At 38.3% G+C, this 12,923-nt stretch overlaps 2 protein-coding genes across 2 annotated transcripts in view; both read right to left on the bottom strand.

Moving 5' to 3' along the window:
- Positions 1-12,923, bottom strand: part of LOC112552911 (uncharacterized) — a 295,572-nt gene that overhangs the window by 119,238 nt on the left and 163,411 nt on the right. The window lies entirely within an intron of this gene.
- Positions 4,142-12,923, bottom strand: part of LOC105431144 (uncharacterized) — a 458,217-nt gene continuing 449,435 nt past the window's right edge. Inside the window, exon 7 of the mRNA XM_089081292.1 lies at positions 4,142-4,792. Within this exon, the coding sequence (XP_088937418.1) occupies positions 4,605-4,792 (188 nt within the window). The 3' untranslated portion in view covers positions 4,142-4,604. The remainder of the gene's footprint in view (positions 4,793-12,923) is intronic.

Here is a 12,923-nt window from a genome sequence, read left to right as displayed (position 1 = left end):
CAATATACTCGCCGCGAAAGCGCGAAAACGCATCATTGCGAGAGATTTGACTCTGGGTGAAAGAGCTGCCGCCGCAGCTGTCTGGGCTGAAGGCTAAGATAAAAGTCGGTATGGGTGTGAAAACGAAGAAGAAGCCAACGAAGAGAGCATGAATAAAAAATTCTTTTGGTAGCGAAACGCAATGGTATCTTACCTATCCTGCCATTGTTCTCGGTTCATTGTTTGGTGGAGCGGCGGGAGTCGCCAAGGCAGTGAACAATAACAAAGCCGCGCAACGTCAGCTAGAAGAATTGAAACGTCATAATCGTACTATGGAAGATCATGGACTTTATCTCGCTCCATACAAACGTGGATGAGGTGCCTCTTCAAGAAAAAAAAAACGTCAAAGAGACGTTAAAAATTCCTAAAGGTGTAACTACCAATGTACAACTACAACAATTGGCAACACGTATGCACATTCCGTATTTTAGAGGTCGATTTTCCGTTTTTATGCGTATCACCTTATCTCCAGGAGTACATCGAAACGAGAGCGTTCTTGAATTTGAATAATGCTGAGGGATCAGGTATTCATTGGATAGTGTATGCAAAGAGAAAGGATCGAGCTATTTATTTTGATAATTTTGCAATCTTCGATCACCGAAGGAATTGGTACGATATCTAGAAAAGACATACATCGAGTATAATCGCACAGCATACGGTATGATCAAAGCAATTGTGGACAACTATGCCTGCAGTTTTTGAAGGGAGTTGACAATCAAGAACCGACATTGCGTTGTATAAAGTCAGTATTCGATCAAACATGTCATTAACGTTTACATTGACCGGTAAGAGTAATCTGCTTTCGGTAAGCTACTTTCCAGCCATAGATTTGAGCGATCGTGATTACGAGCTCGGTCTGGCAGATTTTGAAACGTATCACGCGATACCGAATGTAACATTGTCTAATAACAAATTTTATTTTGAGAAAGACGAAAAAATTGTCATTCCCGAAAAATCGTACGAACTGCATGACATAAGCAGATATTTAAAACGTGCAATATTACAAAAATATCCTCATCTCAATGATGTTGTGAAAAAGAAGATGCTGGAATGAAGAGATAAACGAGTATCCACTGATTATTCGAGCTAATAACAATACGATGAAGAGCGAGATTAAGTGTGCTTATCGAATAAATTTCGCCAAATCCGACAACATTGGATCGCTACTTGGATTTTCGTCAAATGCTGGAGCCACAACAATGGCACGAATCAGACGTACCGTTAATGTAAATATTATTCGCATAGAATGCAATATGACTGCTGGTGCGTCGACACAGCAATGACAAGTGCGTATATACGATACATGAGTTTTCACCGAGCATGTCGCCAGGATATAAAATATCGGAAACGCCGACGCAAATCATTAACCTTCCGATCATCGCACGGAGCATTACGAATTTAACAATACGCATTGTGGATCAAGATGGTCGATTGCTCGATTTTCGCGGAGAGGAAATCACCGTTAGATTGCACGCAGACGACAGTGACAAGAGTGTTGAATAAAATGCTAGTGTTAAACGAGCAGAAACAAATAAAAGACACAATTTTTAAGGCGACGATCAAGAGTATTAAATCACACGAAAGAAACTCAACATATCCAACGTTAAATTTTTAAGATCATTAGGATTCATCATTCAAAATGATTGATATCTTAAATTGGAAATGAGCCGATCTTTGACGATCACGTCATCAAGATTGAGACTCACACGTACAATCTATACGCAAATATGATATTTGGACATAACGATGAAATAAGAATACCTATACAACAGCAAGATTTATACACCTTGCCATGCGAAAGCTTTCTCTATGTCGAAGGAAAATTGACGACAAAGAAGAAAAATAATGAATCAGACAACTCTTGGAAACAATTACGTAACATTTATATTTGATGAAATTCAATACGAAAATGGTGCGGAGATTGATCGCAATAAAAACATCGGAATAACCAGCACAATCAAGAATTATGTATCGCTGACGCATGACAAAGCGCTAATTTTGCGAAACGCAGGATGGGACATTTCATCGACCATATCGGAAGGATACTTTAATTTTTGCGTACCGCTCAATCTGTTGTTTGACTTTTGCGAAGATTACAAATGTGTGGTTGTTAACGCTCGTCACGAATTGATACTGAGCGCGCAGCTACAACAACTGTATGATGGAAGTTTCGACGATGGAACTGGAAATAGAATTATTCAAAATACAATGGCGAATTCCTCATGTAATGTTGAATCAATAAATTATCTTTGTTGCGAGCTTTGGAAAGTGGGCGATATCTGAGCACGAGTTTTCACGTGGGATCTATATGAGATCCTTTATTACAAAGTACAACCAAGCATTCGTGGGCTATAAAAATGTCGATTCAGCTAGAGAAACCGCGGTACGTTATCTTTGCTCTGCAGACGAGTCGAAAGAATAACATGTCTGAAGATGTTACGATATTCGATGACTGTAAATTGACCAATGTGAAACTTTATTTAAATTTTGAATTTTATTCGTACGACGATTTAAATCTAGATTTTAACAAAAATAGATACGCCATCCTTTTTGACATGGATGCACGTTTTCGTAAATCATATTACATAAAATTATCAAATACAGATTAAAAATACTAAACTATGTAAGATAAGAATAATTAGAATATAGACAAACATACAAATATAATAGAATTTGTACACAGAAACTAAATAATACATCCGTCAATTTTTAGAACATTTATATTACATGAATTTCTGTACGTAACACCCTTTTTATTATTTTATCAAATGTAAATATACTTTCAGTAAATTTCAATGCAAGAAATAATGACACGGATCTTATAATTAGCTAAACTTGTAATCGTTTTAAAATTATTAATTACATGTAAAATTTAAATTATTTATCGTTTTAGTTATTTCCTCCCTCTTTCATTCCCCGTTATCCCAAGATTCGCGCATAGTCCTGTCCCTGGCAAAAGAGATTAAATTCTCTTGCCTAAATTACGGATCGACGGACGCACGTCACTCAGTCGAAGTCATAGCGTCTTTTTCAAGATGTTGACTCGCACTCGTGGCTCTGCACAGTGTGTCCGACTCGTAGGGACGCCTCAGCGCGCCCACCTGCGAGAGGGTATTTGGAGCGTCCTTCCAAGCCCCATCCATTTTCAAAAAATATTTATCTCGGACTGGACGTAACATAAATATTACTCGGTTTATTTTCCATTCTTCCTTTCAATTCAGCGTCAGCGGTTTCAAGTCACGCTGCGATAGCGAGTCGCTGCCGATGCATCTTGTCGCGAATAATATCACTCATAATAATAAATTTAAATTACTAAGTAATATTTTTAATTACTAAGTAATATTTTTAAAAAATTTCCTTTGAAAAAATAATTAATTTTAAAAATTAAAATTACGATTAAAAAATAAAATTTAATTAAAAAATATTAAGACAAAACGAGATATCTTGGTGAGAAGAGAGAGAACGCTTAAGAAAAAGGGAAGAAAGAGAGAAGAAAGATGGTAAGAAAGAGAACATGGCGGGCGGCGGCAGCGAGCGATGGCGGCGGGCAGCGGCAGCGGCAGCTGACCCCGCATCGTGTGGCGTCATGCCGAGCATCCCTCGCTTCGCTGACCCCGCGCCATTTTTCCCCTCCTCGCTCCTCGGACCCCGCGCCTAGTGATGCACTTCCCCCTCTCTTTTCTCGCGGACCACGCACCCATCGCTTATGGAATGCCCCGCGTCGCGAAATCCCTCTGCCCCTCTACCTCTCTCGGAGCTCCCGAATTAGAACCTTATATTGCTATTTCCATTCTAAAAAATCTATTAAAAGACTCTATATTTTCATAAAGAAGTTCATAAAGAAGTTCGAATGCTAAATGAACAGATCCTCTTAACTGAAATTTTCTTTGTAGAATCCATTCTCTTGTCTTCCACCATTTCCGTTGTCTTTTCTCTTGTATTTTTTTATTTTCTTGTTGTTCTATAACCATAATAATAGTTGAGTCAGTGATCTTCTTAATTTTCTTTTTTTTTGAGCTATTCATTTTCCAATACATATGACATTAGTCATTGTCGAATAGATTATTATAAGTTATGATAGATTAATTTTTTTAGAATGTTAAAAGCAATTTATATTCAAGTTTGTATAGAATATGTCAAACGTATCAATGACACATTGTTTAAAGTTCTTTTCAATTAAAGATCATTGTCTCATAATTATGAAAATATTAACACCATAATTTTATTAGTGTTAATTGATGCTATTATTAGTTTGTGGCGGCCACTGTCATTCGGCCGCACCGCGACGCACCGTTTCACGCAGTCAAGTATAGTAGTTCGCGCGCCTGCCAGCCTACTCGCCTCCAGCCGGCTGAAAGTCTTACTGCGACATTTTTTGGGAGCCCAAGAGGCCAGCTTCGGCCTTAGTATCACCAGACGGCCGTAAACATCGGGAAGACCGACCGATCTCCGGTCGTACTCTATCGGGGGCTCGAACCATGCTTGATGCAATCTCTCCTGCCGTCCTGCAGGGGGATCCAATATTCTCTTTTCGCCTGTTTGAAAAAATGCGGCTTCGCCGCGCTTCACTCAGAGGGAATAATTGGTTTTTCTGGCTCTACTTTGCAACGAGAGAAACCGTGTAGCTTCGATGACGTTGGCGATTGAGAAATGATGGGATCGAACAAGCGTAAGCGGTGAAGCACTGGCGCAGCAGGAGGATTATTTGTATATTTGCCAATGGCGTTGGAGAGTGTCGCCGCTGCGGTCCGACCTGCATCCATCGAGTAAGAGACCAACATCGCTCTGAAGTACCGGTCGTGAGGATTCCCAAATAAAGAATACCCAAATAAGAAGGGAGGGTATGCGTCACGACGGGGCCCGACCACGAACCAATCGTGAAAACTCGTAATTATTTTGCGAAAAAATACCACCTCAGCCAGGAATCGAACCTGGATCTCCTGCTTACCGGGCAGGCATCTTATCCCTTTGACTACCGAGGCATGTGATAATATTTATCGCAAATAACGTATTTAGAATAACACGTCAACAATACAATGATACACACACACACACACGCGCGCGCGCGTGTGTGTGCGTATGTATATTACAATATACATATATACATGTATTCTTTCGAATCCCTACGACCGGTACTCGCAGCGATCGTGAACGCCGCAACCTTCCTCTATCCTCTGCACCCATGTGCGGACGACCTGCTCGCCGCGATTTCCTCGCGGCCACCAACGCAGCTCAGCCATTCGACCCACGAAGAGCATCTCCCGGTGTATCATGTCGATCGTCTCCCGATGTATCATGTCGATCTTCTTCGGCCATCAACATCGGCTATAGGGACTAGCTCCAACCAGACCAATCGTGAACACCGTGCAGCAACAGCCGCCATCTTCCACAAGTCCATCGCCACCGCGATCAGACCCCCCCGAATCTTTCCGCGCCAAGCGCTTCAAGAGTCCAGCGGGCACGACGTCACCCTCGGCGGACTTCGAAAAAGATTAAGCGGAGGTACCTGGAACTCTTCCGATCAACGTCCTCATTAGAGGACAGCCTACCGAGACCGATCTTTCGGGACGGTGGTTCCGTCATAGTCGACCGCCCGCCAACTCCAGGGCACTCTTTGAAAGTTGGTTCTGACGACGAACCTGTTTGGCGTTTTTACGTCATCGAATTCAGCCCTGTAGACATCCAGTCGTCACAGTGAAACATTTGCCGCCGAAGCTGCTACGTAAATCGAAGGCCTCCTCAACGACGATCCCTGTGCAAGGACTTCGACCAGTCGCGCACGGAGAGGAGGAGCCAGCGCAAGAGAGAGATGCCGAAAAAGGCTTCGAGAACTCGCACGTCTTCGCGCGGATACCCTCGATTACGACGCCAAGTACACTCGCGGCACACAAACATAGTTCTTTACCAATTGTACATTCATATTAAATGTAAGCATGACTTGTGATTATTAATTGCCGTGTCGAGTTATTAATGTGCACTCAACCTTCTTAACCCTACATCCCTCATATAGAAATAAGCTTGCGCTACCTCCATTCCTCACTTGCGATTAATTGTGAACTATCGACTGCTTATTTTCCACTTTGCTTGCTTGGCTACTATTCGTTTGCATCGCTGGCCTTCCACACAGCTGGTCGAAGACAAGATACTCCGAGATACTTCAGGAAGAGACATCAAGGACCACTGACCCTCTGACGCCAGTGACCTACCAAGTTAGGCCAGACACTCGCAAGCACAGGCAACACTCTCGCTTTCATTCACTCACATTCATCTTCTCTCTCTTTTACCGAATTTCTCACTCCGGCCACTTACAAATTAGCAACATCTCATTATTTCCTCAGCTCAAAACCTCCTCAAGTTTATTTATATTAATATTGTCATTATTGAAAAAAAATAACGATTATAAATAAACGAAATTTAATGAATAAACAAAATTTTTCATGAAAGTAATTTAATAAAATTCATATATAATTTATTGGAAAATTGAATTTATCTATTATATTTAATGCCAGCTATTTCAATTTGATTTAAAAAGACATCTTGCTATTTAACTATTTATTTTCTGAAAAATCGAAATAAATTAAATTTAATCAAATATGATCGAGTTTGATTCTTCTTTCACCCTATTGCTTAAGATGAACAATTCGAAATTTTTGTAACATTAAATGGAATATATCCATCATCCACACTTCAAAACATTGTTTTTATTACAATATTCAATATTAACTCATCAAATTAAATTTGATTGTTGAATATTTTAATGTTGGTATATAAGTTACAGTAGCTAACTTCATATATTCTACTATAACGACATCTACAGTCATTGAAGTATTTATAACTATTCTTATTCTTGAGTCGAGATCTCGGACCGATTTCTAGCATCGTGGACACAAGGCCTTAGATTTATATTTTCTAATCTTTCACAAGAGTGCTGGATCCCACAGTGGTCCTGACTTATCTGACCCGAAAATCTGCAGAATCGATAATCAGTAATAAATACGCACACACCGAAAAAGACACATTAGTAATCTAAAATTTATAATTATGTAATAAAAATAAAATTATAGTATATTTTAAACTGATAAACTCCTTTTTCTTATTATTGCTTTTTCATAAGCATAAATTGATTGAGAAAATTTATTTACAGAAAGTTATTAAGAAAAAAATGACAAAATCACTCTTTTTATATAAGCATACATTTATATAAGTATTTTAAGTATTTAAAGTAATTTATGTAAAGTTTCATCGTAATGCAAAGATTAGTTATTTTATATTCGTAAATAAAACTTAAATTTTTATATTAATCAAGTGATTGGTATTAGATATGACGTGATGACTAGGCAAATAAGAATCAGCGCTGTTTACGGTACGCAATTGACATTCTTTACAATTTAAAATTATAAAACATACGTTTCGACTCTAATTTGAATCATCTTCAGTGTATAAAAAGACAAAGACAAAATACTGCATTTATCCGATGTGTTCATTTTGAACGTTAAATTCGCTAACCAAAATTATTATAACCGCACAATCATGTCATACTTAAAGAGACAAGACAGTTTTTAAGGGATTGTCAATTATCATAGTGTGAACACAGTTCACATTAAACCGAATAAAACACGCACAGGATTGCGGCGCGGTTCGCACTAAGCAGCACACCACACAGCGCACTCACACGCCTTGAGCTCCAGACGATAACTGAGCGTGGTGACTCTACAACTCAACAACTTGTCATCAAAACAAAGCCGAGGTTACAATTTGTTCAAGACGGAAACGTATGCGTGATGCAAGAATTCAGTATCAGACTGTGAATTTAGATTATTATTTTGTGTCTTAATAAAAAGCATCTCTGAAATTAGCCATTCTGCAAATTACGTTCACAATCTAATACCTTCAAATCGTTCCAGTCAAATTCATGATCGTTGTTTAATCTGTGTTCGGTAATGACTGCGTGTTCATATTTCTACGTATATGATTCTGGTGTTCATGCAGTTTCGTTTTCAATTGTCTTATTGTTTGTCCGACATAGCACGCATCACAACTATCGCAGCAGATCTTGTACACTACATTCTTTTTGGAATGTGCTGATAAAGCGTCCTTATGAACTCTAATCATGCATTTCAACTTATGCATACTAAAGTATGCGGGTTTTGCATTGAAATCATTGATAACATTTTTGAGTTTAGTCGCAATTCCCGGAACAAAAGGTAAAGTGAACCATTTTGCTCTCTGTGATTGCACTATTGTATTTGACATGCTTGATCTATGTCTTCCCGCCTAAATAGAGTTTTAAGTCTCGAATGGATATTTTCAAAGATAAAAGAGAGGGTAATCATTTATTAATTGAGTCATGATCACCAAATTCAAGTTTTTTTTATGGTATTTCGGATAAGACAGTAAGAACGCTCTATCGACAAGTCCAGCAATAATGTCTCTTTTTTGGGCGAGAGGATGCTGAGAGTGAAAATTGAGATACCTTCCCAAAAATGTGGATTTATGAAACCAATCAATTTCTACATTCTTATTAATAACCTTTAAGGTCAAATCAAGAAAATAATAAGAATGTTGAAATTGATTGGTTTCATAAATCTATATTTTCAGGAAGGTACTTCAATTTTCACTTCCAGCACTCTCTCGCCCAAGAAGGCACTATTGCTGGACTTGTCGATAGAGCGTTCTTACTATCTTATCCGAAATACCATAAAAAAAACTTGAATTTGGTGATCATGACTCAGTTAATGAATGATTACCCTCTCTTTTATCTTTGAAAATATCTATTCGAGACTTCTCTATTTAGGCGAAAACTCTATTTAGGCGAGAAGACAGATCAAGCATGTCAAAAACAACAGTGCAATCATAGGGAGCAAAATGGTTCACTTTACCTTTTGTTTCGGGAATTGCGACTAAATTCAAAAAAGTTGTTAATGATTTCAATGCAAAACCCGCGTACTTTAATATGCATAAATTGAGCTGCATGATCAGAGTTCATAAGAGCGCTCTACCAGTACATTCCAAAAGGAATGTAATGTACAAAATCTCCTACGGCAATTGTGATGCGTGCTATGTCGAACAAACAATGAGACAAAACGAGACTACATGAACACCAGAATCATATATGTAGAAACTACAAAACGAGAACACGTATTACCTACATGAATACGCATTCAGTCATTACTGAACACAGATTAAATCATGAATTTGACTGAAACGGTTTGAAGATATTAGATACTGTGAAGATATTAGATACTGTGAACGGAATTTACAGAAACGGCTAATCTTAGAGATGCTTTTATTAAGACACAGAATAATAGTCTGAATTCACAGTCTGATACTGAATTTTTGCACCACGTTTCCGTCTTGAGCAAATTGTAACGTCAGTGTTACGTCTGAGCTCCGGAGGAAAGGAAAGGGCAAATTTGTTTAAGAGAGAGAGTGAGCTCGGGTGGACGCACGGAACTGGCTTTGTTCTTTCAGATCGTCGCTGAGACACCGACCTGTGAGTCGAGCGTGCCTTTTGAGCACAGGATAATGAGTCAACGTCAATGACGCTATACTTGTGCCTGCGCTAGCGCGATCAGTGGTCCATTTTTGGGTCAAAGATCCGAATCTCTTTCTCCGGGACAGGACCTCGCGCAATCCTTGGAGCGGAGGAATGGTCGAGGTTTTATTCTAAATGAATGTATATGAATTTTAATTTTAACATTAAATTTAATGTAGCATAAACAAGTATATCGTAATCAAATAAAAATTACATTCGGGTAAACAAGTATATCATAATCAAATAAAAATTACATTCGGTAAATACATAAAGATGATTATAATAATAACTTATAATTAACATACATTCCTAACATACTGCCGTGATTTTTTACATTGTTCGATGTGTGTGTGTGTGTGTGTGTGTGTGTGTGTGTGTGTGTGTGTGTGTGTGTGTGTGTGTGTGTGTGTGTGCGCGCGTTGGAAACGAAAGGAAGATTCGGTGGGATTATTAGTGGAATTCGCGGATTCTCATGGACCGGAACATTCTATAGAAATATCGGACAGGGACTAAATAGGGAGAAGGACCGAGGATATATGTGGCGATGGTATTATCAGGATGGTTGCGTGTTACATGCTCCTGGAGTGCGGTCAGGTTGATGGATTGGGGGCCTATTGTAAATGTCCTCCGAAGAGTCTCCGTGGAAATAGGAAACTGCGCGAGGATGTCGCGGAACGTAAGTTCCTCCTCAAAGAGTACCGGCGGTACCGGTGGAATCTCGCCAACGAATTCCACGCTCAACGTGGAACTCGCTGGTGAAGGGGGAGTTTGTGGCGAGGTGGACGGAACGCGAGGCGTCAAGGCCCGCGAAATTGGGGAAGAGGAGATAGGTGATGGAGCGCGAGACGTTGAGATTCGCGAGAGTGAAGGGGAGGTTCGGCGGAAAACGGGGGATGGAGTGCGAGGCGCTGAGACTCGCGAGGGTGAAGGGAAGGTTCAATAGAAAACGGGGGATGGAGTGCGAGGCATTGAGATTCGCGGCGGTGGTGTGTGAGATCTGTTTTCCGTTGAAGCTCCGACGCGGTTGATGGATTGGAGGAATTTCCGATAGACCTGATCCAACAGGCTTCGCGCTCGGAATCTAGCTTCCCGCCGTTGCCGTCTAATCGTCTTTCAATTAATTCTTCCATTGTTCACTATTAAGTAAATATAAGTTACGGATGTTAAAATATAATTTGGGTTGCGAAGATATGCGCGGAAGGAAACCGGAAGGAAATAAACAGTTCCAGTTACTTTGGATGTGGTGACAGCCCTGATGCTGAAGATCCTGGCCTGCCGAAATACACTCACTCGGATTAACAAAAACACGTTCAAAACGTTCATTAGGAAGCTTTCGCGGTGAGGATCTTGGATGGCAGAAATCTTGCAGTTGCAGAGATTGGAGAGCACAGGATGGTTGCAGTAGACGAAGAGATAGTAGTGCACAGAGACAGAGAGTGAGTCGCGGTCGGAGTTGTTGCGGTTTATGTAGGATTTTGGAGATATGGGTGAGGTTCTATGGCGTGTTACCTTATCAACTAAGGTGGTACATATTTCGAAAAATGCTTCCCAAACGATTGGTTAAGTTAAGTTCCCGCCCCCGATTTTTGGGAAGGGGGAAATAAAAATATATAAAAAAAAAGATTTACAATTTTCGTTACGTGATGGAATTTCAACCATTTATTACTCCGTTTTATGAGTCCTTTAGGAAAATTTCTTTTATCAGGTTTTCCCATCCTGTTGGCGCCGAGACTATTTGTTCAAGGAAGAGAAAAAACGTTTAATGAGCAATATAACTTTCAGCCGAGAAACGAATTTTTCGAGATATTTTGAAGCCCTTCGCGATTGTTCGAAAGGGATGAATTGTGGAGTACGCAGGACATAACAGTCGGCTTTGTTTTGATGACAAGTTGTTGACTTGTAGAGTCACCGCGCTCAGTTACCGCCTGGAGTTTAAGGTATACGGACGAGCTGTGTGGTGTGCTGCTTGGTGCGAATCGCGCCGCACTCCTGCATGTGCTTTATTCGATTGAATGTGAACTGTGTTCATCCGATAATTGACAATTCCTTAAAAACTATCTTGTCTTTTTAAGTATGATATGATTGTGCGGTTATAATAATTCTGGTTAGCGAATTTAACGTTAGTGAACACATCGGATGAACGCAGTATTTTGTCTTTATTTTTTTATACGAAGATGACTCAAACTAAAGTCGAAACGTATGTTTTATAATTTTAAATTGTAATAAAGAATGTCAATTACGCACTGTAAACAGCGCTGATTCTCATTTGCCCATTCACCATGTCATATTAAATTTTTCATATTAAAAGCACAAACGAAAAGAGTGGTGGAACAAATAAAAAAAAAACAAAATTTTTTTTTACAGAACAACTAATTTCTTATTACGTCGAAATAAAAAGTTACATTAAAAATCTTAAATATTTAAATAAATGCGATTTAGATAAATCTTATAATAAGTTTTTCATAATGTTTTCATTGTTAAAAACATAGTAAACTTTTAATTATTTCAAATTTTTGAAAGAATTTCGGAATATATATGCAATTGTATTAAGAAAATAATATACATTTTTATTTATTACATTATTTCTCATAATTTTTATACATACAAAATTGACAGTTTACTATAATATAATAAATATAGTATGTAAAACTTAATAATTTTGGAAAAGAATTAAAGCTATTATCACTTGAGTTTTAGAATAAGAAGATTTCAATGAGAACAAAGAATCATTGATACGAATCATTGATTGATTTACATTTTTTAAAAGCAATCATACATTTAGCTTTCGATGGAACTTTAATGGAACTATAACTTGGCGTCACTTTTTTAATATCGAATCTTTTATATAAAGATATATATATTAGGATTGAGTATTAGATACTATTTGAATTTAATATAGGAAAACTGTTAAGTGCAAAAATATGCTTAGATTTTATTTCTATATTATTTCTATACGCACAACGAGAGTAAATAGAATGGAGAATAAAAAAACGACATAGCATATTTTTCCACGCATTCGATTGGCTGTCGACAATGTTGTTGAGTTTCGCGGCGAGTTTGACAATTGCTGATAGTTTGTTTCGGAATGTAAGTAATGTTTATGCGCTATAATCTATTATCTTGTAGGTAAATTCTAAGAAGCAATATGAGTACTGTCATTTTGAATGCATGTATTTTTTATTGTATTGTACTTTTACGTATGTTTGTGCTTTTTAATTCTTAATATTCTTTAATTTACTTAAGATTTGTTGAAATATTTCAGGATATCGCTTTACAATTTTTTTCTGAATATCCTGAAAATATATGATACATGTAATTTTAGTACAAGTGCAATATGTATTTTTATATT

The sequence above is a fragment of the Pogonomyrmex barbatus genome, unplaced genomic scaffold, assembly GCF_055798465.1.
Source record: "Pogonomyrmex barbatus isolate J1 unplaced genomic scaffold, ASM5579846v1 scaffold4, whole genome shotgun sequence".
In the NCBI taxonomy this organism is placed as follows: Eukaryota; Metazoa; Arthropoda; class Insecta; order Hymenoptera; family Formicidae; genus Pogonomyrmex; species Pogonomyrmex barbatus.
Note: the sequence above shows the minus strand (reverse complement) of the source record. Positions and strands in the feature narration are given on the sequence as shown.